Source organism: Dryobates pubescens, chromosome 36 (genome assembly GCF_014839835.1).
Source record: "Dryobates pubescens isolate bDryPub1 chromosome 36, bDryPub1.pri, whole genome shotgun sequence".
Classification (NCBI taxonomy): Eukaryota; Metazoa; Chordata; class Aves; order Piciformes; family Picidae; genus Dryobates; species Dryobates pubescens.
In genome coordinates this window covers 8,156,396-8,171,832 of record NC_071647.1, presented here as the reverse complement: position 1 = coordinate 8,171,832, position 15,437 = coordinate 8,156,396, and the positions used below count along the sequence as shown (strand labels likewise).

Here is a 15,437-nt window from a genome sequence, read left to right as displayed (position 1 = left end):
TTCCCTTCCCTTCCCTTCCCTTCCCTTCCCTTCCCTTCCCTTCCCTTCCCTTCCCTTCCCTTCCCTTCCCTTCCCTTCCCTTCCCTTCCCTTCCCTTCCCTTCCCTTCCCTTCCCTTCCCTTCCCTTCCCTTCCCTTCCCTTCCCTTCCCTTCCCTTCCCTTCCCTTCCCTTCCCTTCCCTTCCCTTCCCTTCCCTTCTCTTCCCTTCCCTTCCCTTCCCTTCCCAAACCTTCCCTTCCCTTCCCAAACCTTCCCTTCCCTTCCCAAACCTTCCCAAACCTTCCCTTCCCTTCCCTTCCCAAACCTTCCCTTCCCTTCCCTTCCCTTCCCTTCCCTTCCCTTCCCTTCCCTTCCCTTCCCTTCCCTTCCCAAACCTTCCCTTCCCTTCCCAAACCTTCCCTTCCCTTCCCAAACCGTCCCTTCCCTTCCCAAACCTTCCCTTCCCAAACCTTCCCAGACCTTCCCTTCCCAAACCTTCCCTTCCCTTCCCAAACCTTCCCTTCCCAAAACTTCCCTTCCCAAAACTTCCCTTCCCTTCCCAAACCTTCCCTTCCCAAACCTTCCCAAACCTTCCCGAACCTTCCCTTCCCTTCCCAAACCTTCCCTTCCCTTCCCAAACCTTCCCTTCCCAAACCTTCCCTTCCCTTCCCAAACCTTCCCTTCCCTTCCCTTCCCTTCCCTTCCCTTCCCTTCCCTTCCCTTCCCTTCCCTTCCCTTCCCTTCCCTTCCCTTCCCTTCCCTTCCCTTCCCTTCCCTTCCCTTCCCTTCCCTTCCCAAACCTTCCCTTCCCTTCCCTTCCCTTCCCTTCCCTTCCCTTCCCTTCCCTTCCCTTCCCTTCCCTTCCCTTCCCTTCCCTTCCCTTCCCTTCCCTTCCCTTCCCTTCCCTTCCCTTCCCAAACCTTCCCTTCCCTTCCCTTCCCTTCCCAAACCTTCCCTTCCCTTCCCTTCCCAAACCTTCCCTTCCCTTCCCAAACCTTCCCTTCCCTTCCCTTCCCAAACCTTCCCTTCCCTTCCCAAACCTTCCCTTCCCAAACCTTCCCAAAACTTCCCAAACCTTCCCAAATCTTCCCTTCCCTTTCCAAATCTTCCCTTCCCTTCCCAAACCTTCCCTTCCCTTCCCAAACCTTCCCTTCCCTTCCCAAACCTTCCCAAACCTTCCCTTCCCAAACCTTCCCTTCCCAAACCTTCCCTTCCCAAACCTTCCCAAACCTTCCCAAACCTTCCCAAATCTTCCCTTCCCTTTCCAAACCTTCCCTTCTCAAACCTTCCCTTCCCTTCCCTTCCCTTCCCTTCCCTGCCCTTCCCTTCCCAAACCTTCCCTTCCCTTCCCAAACCTTCCCAAACCTTCCCAAACCTTACCTTCCCTTCACAAACTTTCCCAAACCTTCCCAAACCTTCCCAAACCTTCCCAAACCTTCCCTTCCCAAACATTCCCAAACCCTCCCTTCCCTTCCCAAACCTTCACTTCCCTTCCCAACTCATCCCTTCCCTTCCCAAATCTTCCCTTCCCTTCCCTTCCCAAACCTTCCCTTCCCTTCCCAAACCTTCCCATCCCAAACCTTCCCAAACCTTCCCAAACCTTCCCTTCCCAAACCTTCCCTTTCCTTCCCTTCCCAAAGATTCCCTTCCCAAACCTTCCCTTCCCAAACCTTCCCTTTCCTTCCCTTCCCAAACCTTCCCTTCCCAAACCTTCCCTTCCCAAACCTTCCCTTCCCAAACCTTCCCTTCCCTTCCCTTCCCTTCCCTTCCCTTCCCTTCCCTTCCCTTCCCTTCCCTTCCCTTCCCTTCCCTTCCCTTCCCTTCCCTTCCCAAACCTTCCCTTCCCTTCCCTTCCCAAACCTTCCCTTCCCTTCCCAAACCTTCCCTTCCCTTCCCAAACCTTCCCTTCCCTTCCCTTCCCAAACCTTCCCTTCCCTTCCCAAACCTTCCCTTCCCTTCCCAAACCGTCCCTTCCCTTCCCAAACCTTCCCTTCCCAAACCTTCCCAGACCTTCCCTTCCCAAACCTTCCCTTCCCTTCCCAAACCTTCCCTTCCCAAACCTTCCCTTCCCAAAACTTCCCTTCCCAAAACTTCCCTTCCCTTCCCAAACCTTCCCTTCCCAAACCTTCCCAAACCTTCCCGAACCTTCCCTTCCCTTCCCAAACCTTCCCTTCCCTTCCCAAACCTTCCCTTCCCAAACCTTCCCTTCCCTTCCCAAACCTTCCCTTCCCTTCCCAAACCTTACCTTCCCTTCCCTTCCCTTCCCTTCCCTTCCCTTCCCAAACCTTCCCTTCCCAAACCTTCCCTTCCCTTCCCAAACCTTCCCTTCCCTTCCCAAACCTTCCCTTCCCAAACCTTCCCAAACCTTCCCAAACCTTCCCAAATCTTCCCTTCCCTTTCCAAACCTTCCCTTCCCTTCCCAAACCTTCCCTTCCCTTCCCTTCCCTTCCCAAACCTTCCCTTCCCTTCCCAAACCTTCCCTTCCCTTCCCTTCCCTTCCCTTCCCTTCCCTTCCCTTCCCTTCCCTTCCCTTCCCTTCCCTTCCCTTCCCTTCCCTTCCCTTCCCTTCCCTTCCCAAACCTTCCCAAACCTTCCCAAACCTTCCCAAACCTTCCCTTCCCTTCCCAAACCTTCCCTTCCCTTCCCAAACCGTCCCTTCCCTTCCCAAACCTTCCCTTCCCAAACCTTCCCTTCCCTTCCCAAACCTTCCCTTCCCAAACCTTCCCTTCCCTTCCCAAACCTTCCCTTCCCAAACCTTCCCTTCCCTTCCCAAACCTTCCCTTCCCAAAACTTCCCTTCCCAAAACTTCCCTTCCCTTCCCAAACCTTCCCTTCCCAAACCTTCCCAAACCTTCCCGAACCTTCCCTTCCCTTCCCAAACCTTCCCTTCCCTTCCCAAACCTTCCCTTCCCAAACCTTCCCTTCCCTTCCCAAACCTTCCCTTCCCTTCCCTTCCCTTCCCTTCCCTTCCCTTCCCTTCCCTTCCCTTCCCTTCCCTTCCCTTCCCTTCCCAAACCTTCCCTTCCCTTCCCAAACCTTCCCTTCCCTTCCCAAACCTTCCCTTCCCTTCCCAAACCTTCCCTTCCCTTCCCTTCCCAAACCTTCCCAAACCTTCCCAAACCTTCCCTTCCCTTCCCAAACCTTCCCTTCCCTTCCCAAACCTTCCCTTCCCTTCCCTTCCCAAACCTTCCCTTCCCTTCCCAAACCTTCCCTTCCCTTCCCAAACCTTCCCTTCCCAAACCTTCCCAAACCTTCCCAAACCTTCCCAAATCTTCCCTTCCCTTTCCAAATCTTCCCTTCCCTTCCCTTCCCAAACCTTCCCTTCCCAAACCTTCCCTTCCCTTCCCTTCCCTTCCCAAACCTTCCCTTCCCAAACCTTCCCTTCCCAAACCTTCCCTTCCCAAACCTTCCCTTCCCAAACCTTCCCTTCCCTTCCCAAACCTTCCCTTCCCAAACCTTCCCAAACCTTCCCAAACCTTCCCAAATCTTCCCTTCCCTTTCCAAACCTTCCCTTCTCAAACCTTCCCTTCCCTTCCCTTCCCTTCCCTTCCCTGCCCTTCCCTTCCCAAACCTTCCCAAACCTTCCCAAACCTTCCCAAACCTTCCCAAACCTTACCTTCCCTTCACAAACTTTCCCAAACCTTCCCAAACCTTCCCAAACCTTCCCAAACCTTCCCTTACCAAACCTTCCCTTTCCTTCCCTTCCCAAACATTCCATTCCCAAACCTTACCAAACCTTAACAAACCATCCCTTCCTCAACCTTCCCTTCACAAACCTTCCCTTCCCAAACATTCCCAAACCCTCCCTTCGCTTCCCAAACCTTCCCTTCCCAAACCTTCCCAAACCTTCCCAAACCTTCCCTTCCTCAACCTTCCCTTCCCAAACCTTCCCTTCCCAAACATTCCCAAACCCTCCCTTCCCTTCCCAAACCTTCACTTCCCTTCCCAACTCATCCCTTCCCTTCCCAAATCTTCCCTTCCCTTCCCTTCCCAAACCTTCCCTTCCCTTCCCAAACCTTCCCTTCCCTTCCCTTCCCAAATCTTCCCTTCCCTTCCCTTCCCTTCCCTTCCCTTCCCTTCCCTTCCCTTCCCTTCCCTTCCCTTCCCTTCCCTTCCCTTCCCTTCCCTTCCCTTCCCTTCCCTTCCCTTCCCTTCCCTTCCCTTCCCAAACCTTCCCAAACCTTCCCAAACCTTCCCTTCCCTTCCCAAACCTTCCCTTCCCTTCCCTTCCCTTCCCTTCCCAAACCTTCCCTTCCCTTCCCAAACCTTCCCTTCCCTTCCCTTCCCAAACCTTCCCTTCCCTTCCCTTCCCTTCCCTTCCCAAACCTTCCCAAACCTTCCCAAACCTTCCCAAACCTCCCCTTCCCTTCCCAAACCTTCCCAAACCTTCCCTAAGCTTCCCTTCCCAAACCTTCCCTTCCCAAACCTTCCCTTCCCAAACCTTCCCTTCCCTTCCCTTCCCAAACCTTCCCTTCCCTTCCCTTCCCTTCCCAAACCTTCCCAAGCCTTCCCTTCCCTTCCCAAACCTTCCCAAACCTTCCCAAACCTTCCCAAACCTTCCCTTCCCTTCCCATCCCAAACCTTCCCTTCCCAAACCTAACCTTCCCATCCCAAACCTTCCCTTCCCAAACCTAACCTTCCCTTCCCTTCCCTTCCCAAACCCTCCCTTCCCTTCCCTTCCCTTCCCTTCCCTTCCCTTCCCTTCCCTTCCCTTCCCTTCCCTTCCCTTCCCTTCCCTTCCCTTCCCTTCCCTTCCCAAACCTTCCCAAACCTTCCCAAACCTTCCCTTCCCTTCCCTTCCCAAACCTTCCCTTCCCTTCCCAAACCTTCCCAAACCTTCCCTTCCCTTCCCTTCCCAAACCTTCCCTTCCCTTCCCTTCCCTTCCCTTCCCTTCCCTTCCCTTCCCTTCCCAAACCTTCCCTTCCCTTCCCAAACCTTCCCTTCCCTTCCCAAACCGTCCCTTCCCTTCCCAAACCTTCCCTTCCCAAACCTTCCCAGACCTTCCCTTCCCAAACCTTCCCTTCCCTTCCCAAACCTTCCCTTCCCAAAACTTCCCTTCCCAAAACTTCCCTTCCCTTCCCAAACCTTCCCTTCCCAAACCTTCCCAAACCTTCCCGAACCTTCCCTTCCCTTCCCAAACCTTCCCTTCCCTTCCCAAACCTTCCCTTCCCAAACCTTCCCTTCCCTTCCCAAACCTTCCCTTCCCTTCCCTTCCCTTCCCTTCCCTTCCCTTCCCTTCTCTTCCCTTCCCTTCCCTTCCCTTCCCTTCCCTTCCCTTCCCTTCCCTTCCCTTCCCTTCCCTTCCCTTCCCAAACCTTCCCTTCCCTTCCCTTCCCAAACCTTCCCTTCCCTTCCCAAACCTTCCCTTCCCTTCCCTTCCCAAACCTTCCCTTCCCTTCCCAAACCTTCCCTTCCCAAACCTTCCCAAAACTTCCCAAACCTTCCCAAATCTTCCCTTCCCTTTCCAAATCTTCCCTTCCCTTCCCAAACCTTCCCTTCCCTTCCCAAACCTTCCCTTCCCTTCCCAAACCTTCCCAAACCTTCCCTTCCCAAACCTTCCCTTCCCAAACCTTCCCTTCCCAAACCTTCCCAAATCTTCCCTTCCCTTTCCAAACCTTCCCTTCTCAAACCTTCCCTTCCCTTCCCTTCCCTTCCCTTCCCTGCCCTTCCCTTCCCAAACCTTCCCAAACCTTCCCAAACCTTCCCAAACCTTCCCAAACCTTACCTTCCCTTCACAAACTTTCCCAAACCTTCCCAAACCTTCCCAAACCTTCCCAAACCTTCCCTTCCCAAACATTCCCAAACCCTCCCTTCCCTTCCCAAACCTTCACTTCCCTTCCCAACTCATCCCTTCCCTTCCCAAATCTTCCCTTCCCTTCCCTTCCCAAACCTTCCCTTCCCTTCCCAAACCTTCCCATCCCAAACCTTCCCAAACCTTCCCAAACCTTCCCTTCCCAAACCTTCCCTTTCCTTCCCTTCCCAAAGATTCCCTTCCCAAACCTTCCCTTCCCAAACCTTCCCTTTCCTTCCCTTCCCAAACCTTCCCTTCCCAAACCTTCCCTTCCCAAACCTTCCCTTCCCAAACCTTCCCTTCCCTTCCCTTCCCTTCCCTTCCCTTCCCTTCCCTTCCCTTCCCTTCCCTTCCCTTCCCTTCCCTTCCCTTCCCTTCCCTTCCCTTCCCTTCCCAAACCTTCCCTTCCCAAACCTTCCCTTCCCTTCCCTTCCCAAACCTTCCCTTCCCTTCCCAAACCTTCCCTTCCCTTCCCAAACCTTCCCTTCCCTTCCCTTCCCAAACCTTCCCTTCCCTTCCCAAACCTTCCCTTCCCTTCCCAAACCGTCCCTTCCCTTCCCAAACCTTCCCTTCCCAAACCTTCCCAGACCTTCCCTTCCCAAACCTTCCCTTCCCTTCCCAAACCTTCCCTTCCCAAACCTTCCCTTCCCTTCCCAAACCTTCCCTTCCCAAAACTTCCCTTCCCAAAACTTCCCTTCCCTTCCCAAACCTTCCCTTCCCAAACCTTCCCAAACCTTCCCGAACCTTCCCTTCCCTTCCCAAACCTTCCCTTCCCTTCCCAAACCTTCCCTTCCCAAACCTTCCCTTCCCTTCCCAAACCTTCCCTTCCCTTCCCAAACCTTACCTTCCCTTCCCTTCCCTTCCCTTCCCTTCCCTTCCCAAACCTTCCCTTCCCAAACCTTCCCTTCCCTTCCCAAACCTTCCCTTCCCTTCCCAAACCTTCCCTTCCCAAACCTTCCCAAACCTTCCCAAACCTTCCCAAATCTTCCCTTCCCTTTCCAAATCTTCCCTTCCCTTCCCAAACCTTCCCTTCCCTTCCCAAACCTTCCCTTCCCTTCCCTTCCCTTCCCAAACCTTCCCTTCCCTTCCCAAACCTTCCCTTCCCAAACCTTCCCAAACCTTCCCAAACCTTCCCAAATCTTCCCTTCCCTTTCGAAACCTTCCCTTCTCAAACCTTCCCTTCCCTTCCCTTCCCTTCCCTTCCCTGCCCTTCCCTTCCCAAACCTTCCCAAACCTTCCCAAACCTTCCCAAACCTTACCTTCCCTTCACAAACTTTCCCAAACCTTCCCAAACCTTCCCAAACCTTCCCAAACCTTCCCTTACCAAACCTTCCCTTTCCTTCCCTTCCCAAACATTCCCTTCCCAAACCTTACCAAACCTTAACAAACCATCCCTTCCTCAACCTTCCCTTCCCAAACCTTCCCTTCCCAAACATTCCCAAACCCTCCCTTCGCTTCCCAAACCTTCCCTTCCCAAACCTTCCCAAACCTTACCAAACCTTCCCTTCCTCAACCTTCCCTTCCCAAACCTTCCCTTCCCAAACATTCCCAAACCCTCCCTTCCCTTCCCAAACCTTCACTTCCCTTCCCAACTCATCCCTTCCCTTCCCAAATCTTCCCTTCCCTTCCCTTCCCAAACCTTCCCTTCCCTTCCCAAACCTTCCCTTCCCAAACCTTCCCAAACCTTCCCAAACCTTCCCAAACCTTCCCTTCCCAAACCTTCCCTTTCCTTCCCTTCCCAAAGATTCCCTTCCCAAACCTTCCCTTCCCAAACCTTCCCAAACCTTCCCTTCCCAAACCTTCCCTTCCCAAACCTTCCCTTCCAAAACCTTCCCTTCCCTTCCCAAACCTTCCCTTCCCTTCCCTTCCCAAACCTTCCCTTCCCTTCCCTTCCCTTCCCTTCCCTTCCCTTCCCTTCCCTTCCCTTCCCTTCCCTTCCCTTCCCTTCCCTTCCCTTCCCTTCCCTTCCCTTCCCTTCCCTTCCCTTCCCTTCCCTTCCCTAACCTTCCCAAACCTTCCCAAACCTTCCCAAACCTTCCCAAACCTTCCCTTCCCAAACCTTCCCTTCCCTTCCCTTCCCAAACCTTCCCTTCCCTTCCCAAACCTTCCCTTCCCAAACCTTCCCAAACCTTCCCAAACCTTCCCAAATCTTCCCTTCCCTTTCCAAATCTTCCCTTCCCTTCCCTTCCCTTCCCTTCCCTTCCCTTCCCTTCCCTTCCCTTCCCTTCCCTTCCCAAACCTTCCCTTCCCTTCCCAAACCTTCCCAAACCTTCCCTTCCCAAACCTTCCCAAACCTTCCCAAACCTTCCCTTCCCAAACCTTCCCAAACCTTCCCAAACCTTCCCAAACCTTCCCAAACCTTCCCTTCCCAAACCTTCCCTTCCCAAACCTTCCCTTCCTTTCCCTTCCCAAACCTTCCCTTCCCTTCCCTTCCCTTCCCTTCCCAAACCTTCCCAAACCTTCCCAAACCTTCCCTTCCCTTCCCTTCCCTTCCCAAACCTTCCCAAACCTTCCCTTCCCTTCCCTTCCCAAACCTTCCCAAACCTTCCCAAACCTTCCCAAACCTTCCCTTCCCAAACCTTCCCTTCCCAAACCTTCCCTTCCTTTTCCTTCCCAAACCTTCCCTTCCCAAACCTTCCCAAACCTTCCCAAACCTTCCCAAACCTTCCCAAACCTTCCCTTCCCAAACCTTCCCAAACCTTCCCAAACCTTCCCTTCCCAAACCTTCCCTTCCCTTCCCTTCCCAAACTTTCCCTTCCCAAACCTTCCCAAACCTTCCCAAACCTTCCCTTCCCAAACCTTCCCTTCCCAAACCTTCCCAAACCTTCCCTTCCCAAACCTTCCCAAATCTTCCCTTCCCAAACCTTCCCAAACCTTCCCTTCCCAAACCTTCTCAAACCTTCCCTTCTCAAACCTTCCCAGACCTTGCCTTCTTTACCATTTCTCTTCATGCTCACACTTGGGTTCTAAGACCTTCGTTTCCCTTGGTGTTGGTATCTCCATCAGTAGCAGCAGCACAGGCCCTGTCCATGCTCAGTCTCTCCTGTCAAAGTCTCTTGTGTTGAACACAGTTGAATCACACAGAATCACATGATCCCCAGGGTTGGAAGGGACTTCAAAGGTCATCAAGTCCAACCTGTCACCACAGACCTCATCACTAAGCCATGGCACCGAGTGCCACATCCACTCCCCTCTTGAACACCTCCTGGAATGGGGACTCCACCACCTCCCTGGGCAGCTTTAAAACAGTAGCTGTGCACTGTTCATGCTGTAGAAAGGACTCTTCTGTAGGATTAATTGATTAAAATCTGTATTTAATATCTGGGTTGGTGAGACCTCTTCTGAGTAAAGTTTATGCATCCTGAAACTGATCTCAGGTGAGATTTTTCCCTGCTTGTGCTCAGCTGAGAGTGTCTCCAGTGCAGAGGTTCACAGCTCATTAGCATCATGGCTTTGAAGAGTGAGCGAAGTTTTGCCTGGCTAAGAGATGCAATCAGACCTCCTGATGCCAAATTCAGCAATCTGGTGAAAATTTCTTGTTAACTAGGTTTTCTTAATATATCTTTGATTGAGATATCAAAAGAATTCATGTAGAAAGTGTGCACACGCTGATGGCTCATTCCAGAATGGACACAGAGCTGCGTGGATTTGTAAGCTGTGAAAGGCTTCTGCTTTTCACAGATTCACAGATTGCATTGGGTTGGAAGGGACCCTCAAAGGTCATCTTGTCCAACACCCCTGCAGTCAGCAGGGACACCTCCAACTAGATCAGGCTGCCCAGGGCCACATCGATTCTGATCTTTTATTTCCCTTCACAGCTGTGTGTACAGCTGGATAGATGCATGCTCATGTTTAGATACCTGAATCCTTACCCAGAACACAGCCACGGTGTGATTCATTTCACTGTTTACTTAGAGATGGCTGACTCCACATCTGGCTGGGTTTTTTTGCTTAAAGAGAAACGCCTTGAGAAGGTGGATTTATTAATTCTCCATTAACTTTTGCATTCACTCCATAACCTCATCACTCACAAGGGGATCCATCCATCCCACTGAAGCACAGAGAGATTCCTGTCTCAGTTTAAAGGCCAGCAACAGCAGAGATGGAAGAGCATCTAGAAATACTATCAGAGGCATTAACAGGAACCACATCAGTCATTCTGGAAGAGTCTAACCTACAGAAGGATGAGATGGCTTAATTAATTGTGCCTATAATAGTTCAGACTCATGGAAGATCAGTGTTCACAGTGGTGTAACAGCAGCTGGTTGGTTTCTGCATGAGAAGAAATGAGGAGGTTAGGTGGAAAACTCAAACCAACAGACTGTGGGAAAAAACCCAATGCTTCCAAAGCACTGCAACCTTTCCTGTGCTAGCACATTTCAGAACCTGCTGTGCTGTATCATGAGATGCTTGGGATCCAGAGCAGAAATGTAACTCACAGTTGTGTGAGCATCGCCCCAATTACAGCTACAAAAATGGTCCTAGAAAACAAGGGGAAGATTCCCCTTGTGCCCCAGTAGCACTCTGTGTGTTTGTTCTGCTGTCATCATTGGCTGCTGGGTTTTTATTATGAACTAATATTTTATTATGCAACTTATACTTTATTATTTAATTTATTAGTATTTATTTTATTGTGCAACTAATTTTCCTTCCCCCCCCCCAATCCAGACAGCTCAAATTGCAAACAGGTTTTCAAGCCATGGTCTGTGCATATCAGATAGCCTGAGTGGACATTCAGACTGCTGCTGCTTTCCCGCTTCCTCCTGCTCCTCAGCATGCCCCCAGACAACCTGACCCATGTGGCTGAGTTCATTCTGGTCGGTTTTCCAGGTGAAGAGGAGATGCAGCTCCTGCTCTCTCTTGTGTTCTTTGTGGCTTATGTGCTGACAGTGACAGAAAACGCCACAGTGGTTGTGCTGGTCTGGACAAACCTGCAGCTCCACAAGCCAATGTATGTGTTCCTGGGCAACCTCTCCTTCTTGGAGATCTGGTATGTCACCGTGACAGTGCCCAACGTGCTTGTGAGCTTGGTGACAAAGAGACAGAGCATCTCCTTCATGGGCTGCATGGCTCAGCTCTTCTTCTTCCTGGCCCTGGCCTGCAGCGAGTGCAGCCTGCTGGCCGTCATGGCCTACGATCGCTACGTGGCCATCTGCAAGCCCCTGCAGTACCCCAGCATCATGGACCTTACCCTCTGCAGCCGCCTGTCCGCCAGCTCCTGGCTCAGCGGCTTCCTTGTTTCCACTGGGAAGGTTTACTTCATTTCCCGACAGACCTACTGTGGGCCCAATGTCATTAACCACTTCTTCTGCGATGTCTCCCCCTTACTGCGGCTCGCCTGCAGTGATGTGTCAGCCGCTGAGCTCGTGGATTTCCTGCTGGCCCTGCTCATCCTTCTTGTGCCACTCATTGTCATCACGGCCTCCTATGTGTGCATCATTTCTGCTGTTTTGGGCATCCCTTCAGCCCAGGGGCGTCACAAGGCCTTCTCCACCTGCGCCTCTCACCTTTTAGTGGTCATGATGTTCTATACAGCCTCCTTGTTTATCTATGCAAGGCCCCAGTCTATTGATTCCTTCAGCTCCTACAAACTGATTTCTGTGGTGTACACTGTCCTGACGCCTCTCATCAACCCTGTCATCTACTGCTTAAGGAATCAGGAATTCAGATTTGCTCTTAGGAGAACAGTACCCTGGAGAGGGTTGTCCTAGAAAAGCCATCTAGAGTTCTCTGTAGTTAAACCCCTTTTCTGTGTGAAAACTATTTTCAAGCTCATAATAAATTTGCTAATGTTCATCTTTAAGATGTGGCTGATCCTGAAGAAAGAGAGGAGAGAGCTCAGCAAAATGTGCACAGCTGCCATTAGGGAAGCAAGCGGTCAGGAGAACAGACCATAGGAACAAGGCAAAATGAAACTGAGGACAGATGGGAGTCCTAGGACCTGCTCCCTAGCCCCACATACACCTTGGTTAGTCTCAGAACCCTGTCCAGGTCTAAGATCCCATGGCTGGCAGTGGCTTTTTCTCCCTGCTCTTGCTAAAGCTACTGGTAATTCTGAGAAGCCCTTAGGATAACCTACATCTGTGTCACAGAATCCAGAACAGAATCACAGAATGGAATAGCTGATATGGGTCCCTAAGAGGACCAGAGGCCAGCCTCCTGCTCAGACAGGCCCAATTAGATCAGGAGCTTTATTAGGTAAGTTTGCACACCTCCAAAGATGGTAGACAAAGATCTTTAGCTAGGTCCATTATTGCAGTGTCTGATCACTCTCAGAATCACTGGATGGCTGAGGATGGAAGAAACATCTGGAGATCACCTAGTCCAGCATTCCTGCCTGAACAGTGACCAATTACAGCAGATGCACAGATGGAGAATGCAGAGTCTTCCTCAGAAACCCACTCAAGTCTTCAGCAGCTGTCAGAGCAAAAAAGATTCTCCTTATGTTTCAAAGGAATGTTTTATATCTTGATATGTTTCCATTGCCTCTTATCCTGTTGCTGGGCACCACATCTGGCTCCATTTTCCCAACTCTCATCAAGTGTTTATATGTCCTGATAGAACTCTTCCTCGAGACCTCCCTTCTCCAGGTCACCAATCCCAGCTTTCCAGTCTTTCCTCACATGGAAGATACTGCAATCATTAGACCATGTCAGTGGCTCCAGCATTTCCATGTGTTTCCCAGAGTCCAAAACTGAACACAAGGGTGGTCTGACTGAAATGCAAGGCTCACCTGCCCCAGCCTACTGCTTGTGTTCTTTCTAATGCAGCTGGGAAAGCTGCTGGCTGCCTTCTTGCAAAGCTGCCTTGGTTTTCAACTTGCTGCTCCCATGGATGCTGTGGTGGTTTAGGCTGGGTGCTGGCCTGGAGGCCACTGCACAGAACACACCTGGGAGGTCCCAAGGGGTGGGCCCAGCCCAGGGGGGGTGGTCACAGAAAACCAGGTATTCCATTTCCCATAATGCCCTGCTCCCCTATAATACATCAGTGCAGGGTCTTCACTTCCTCTTTCGTCCCCTGCTGCTGCCTAGGTAAAATGGCTGAGCTGCCTCCCTTGGGCCTGCCCAGGCCCAAGGCTGGGTTGGGAGCGGGGAGGAAAGAGCCCTGGGGGGTTTGGGTGTACCCCCAGGTGGGGATGGGATGTTCTTGGGTATGTTCTGGGATTTCTCTCTTTTGTCACGGTGCCTGTGGGTCTCTGTAAAACTTTCATCGTTGTTGTTTTTTTGTTTACCCATTTAAACATTCCACCATTCTTTTGCAATCCGTTTGAGTTGTTATTTCTGCCGGTGGTGGGGAGGGGGTTTGCCCCAACCCATTACCTTATGGCGCGCCAATGTGGGGCTAGTTGCTGTGGCAAACTGCAGATTGGATTGTAAAGGATGGAGAGTTTAAAGTCAGATCTGGGGCGTTGCTGGTTTGGAAGTTGGGGCTCAAGTTTTCTTGTCGGGGTGACTGTGTGAACTCCTGTGCACTGCAGAAGGACACCTGGTGTGTGGCTGATGGCACAGAATCCCTCCTGTTGCTTGGGAACAGCGAGGGGTGGCTCTTTCTGTGACTTTCTGCTCAGGGTAGCTTAAGAATGTTCAGGGTAGCCTAAGGCGGTAAGACCTGCCTTCTCCTCCTTGTTTCTCTGCAGAGCGATGAGCAGCAGGGAGAGGCGTGGAGAAGCGGCTGCGGCAAGCAGAGTGGACTCGGCCCGCTGCCACTGCGGGGGACAGCCACCCGCGGTGAGCGGACAAGCAATAGCTTCCAAAACCCGAGGGCAAGCGGGGACTTCAGCTGGAAAGCCGCTCTCAAAGGCTCTGGGAACGCTCTCATAGCTTTGGCTGAAATAACCGTTTGGGTGCCTGAAGGGGTGGAGGTGACTTTGACTCTGCATCGTGGTGACAGACATGGCGGGGGCCGGGCCGGGCTGCGTTCAAGCAGCAGCGGCGGCATCGCCTGTGCTGGGCTGTATTCAGGCAGCGGCAGCACCACCGTGCCGGGCTGCATCCAGGCAGCGGCACCGCCCATGCTGGGCTGTGTTCCGGCAGCAGTGGTGGCACTGCCCATGCCGGGCTGTGTTCAGGCAGCAGTGGTGGCACTGCCAGTGCTGGGCTGTGTTCAGGCAGCAGTGGTGGCACCGCCGGTGCTGGGCTGCGTTCAGGCAGCAGTGGTGGCACTGCCCATGCCGGGCTGTGTTCAGGCAGCAGTGGTGGCACCGCCCGTGCCGAGCTGCGTTCAGGCAGCAGTGGTGGCACTGCCCGTGCCGGGCTGTGTTCAGGCAGCGGTGGCACCGCTGGTGCCAGGCTGCGTTCAGGCGGTGGCAGCAGCTGTAAATCTTTCCCTGTTGTTTTCAGACATGTTCTGAAAATGGCGCCTAGCACCTGGCTCCGCCTCCTCTCTTCTCAGTACAACAGTGCACCTGGTGTGCATAGACAAACAGAATTTCAGGGCAGCCTGGAACATCCAGGCTGTTCTTAGGAGCTGCACATTCCCCTCACCATGGGCCTCAGCAGACCAAGAACAGCATTAATGTCCTCACTGCTCAGTCTGTTCAGTGGGTGTGAGGGGTACTCTCCTGCTGAGTAACAACTCCAGTTGCCATATGCCTATAAACAAAGAGATTCAGAGTGTATTTCATCCCTGAACTTAGATTACAAGTGCAGATATCTAAGTTACTTGTCTGACTCCCTTACAGTGAAGGGAAGATCTCAAGGAAGCATTTCATCTAACCCCAGTCATGTCCACTAGAATGAGATGAGTCAGTCTTTGGGAGTGTTTCACCTAGACTTCAAATGTCTCCTAACTGCAGGCATATTTTGTTTTGGCCAGCAAAGCTGGGACTACCTAAGGGAGTCACTGTCAACTGTTCTAGCAGCCAGTATGGAAAAGCAGACACTTTCAGAGGAAAAGCTGGAGTGTCCCACTTTAAATGCTAACCTTAGGGTGGGGGGAATCACTTCTATTGCTCTCCAGTGGCTGCTTATGGGAGTCAGGAGACTGCCTCCTCTGTGTGCTTTTTGGTTAGCAAGATTTTGTGAGGTTTGTTCTGCTGTGGACATCTCCGCAGAGATTCAGCAGCAGCTGTGTCTGCCACTGTCTCGGTCCAGAGAGGGAAAGAGCCTCAGTTCTTTTGAATATTCCCGTGTTGTGAAATTAGAGGCACAAACGAGGCCAAAATATCAACAGCCAGACTATTGATTACATAAATAAAGTGGAAATAAGAAGGGGGGAGGGAGAAAATAGAGAGGGAGAGAGAGGAGAGAGAGAGAAGGAAGAGGAGAGAGAGAGGGAAGGAATTATATTACCACACCCCTCACCCCCCCCAGGACAGTTTGAGTCTGTGGAGGAAAGGTGCTGCAGGAGATGTTGGGTTTGTAGAGAGAGGGTGCTGAGGCTTTGGCTGGAGAAGAGATGTGGTCCTCTGGGCAGCCTCTTCAGCTCCATGAGTTGCAGCAGGCAGAACTTAGGACACGGAGAGAGGGTTCAGTCTGCTTCTTCCAGGCTCCACAGCCTCTTTTCTCCGGAGCAGCCTTGTCCTGGGCTTTTCCTTCTCAGCGGCATGCTCCTTCCTCTGTGTTTTCCTTCATCTCCGTTTTCCTTCTGTGTTTTTCTTCTACCAAGCCAGTAGTGGCTCAAGTCTTTTATACAGCTTTTAGTCCTTAAGTATGTGTCCAAGTATTGT

General features: G+C 52.2%; 1 protein-coding gene across 1 annotated transcript; it reads left to right on the top strand.

Moving 5' to 3' along the window:
* The first annotated feature begins 10,545 nt into the window (after positions 1 to 10,545).
* On the top strand, positions 10,546 to 14,120 carry LOC104300440 (olfactory receptor 6P1). Its single transcript, XM_054176886.1, has 3 exons — positions 10,546 to 11,457; positions 13,407 to 13,497; positions 14,110 to 14,120. The coding sequence occupies exons 1-3, from the start codon at positions 10,546 to 10,548 to the stop codon at positions 14,118 to 14,120; spliced, it is 1,014 nt and encodes a 337-aa protein (XP_054032861.1).
* Positions 14,121 to 15,437: the final 1,317 nt, after the last annotated feature.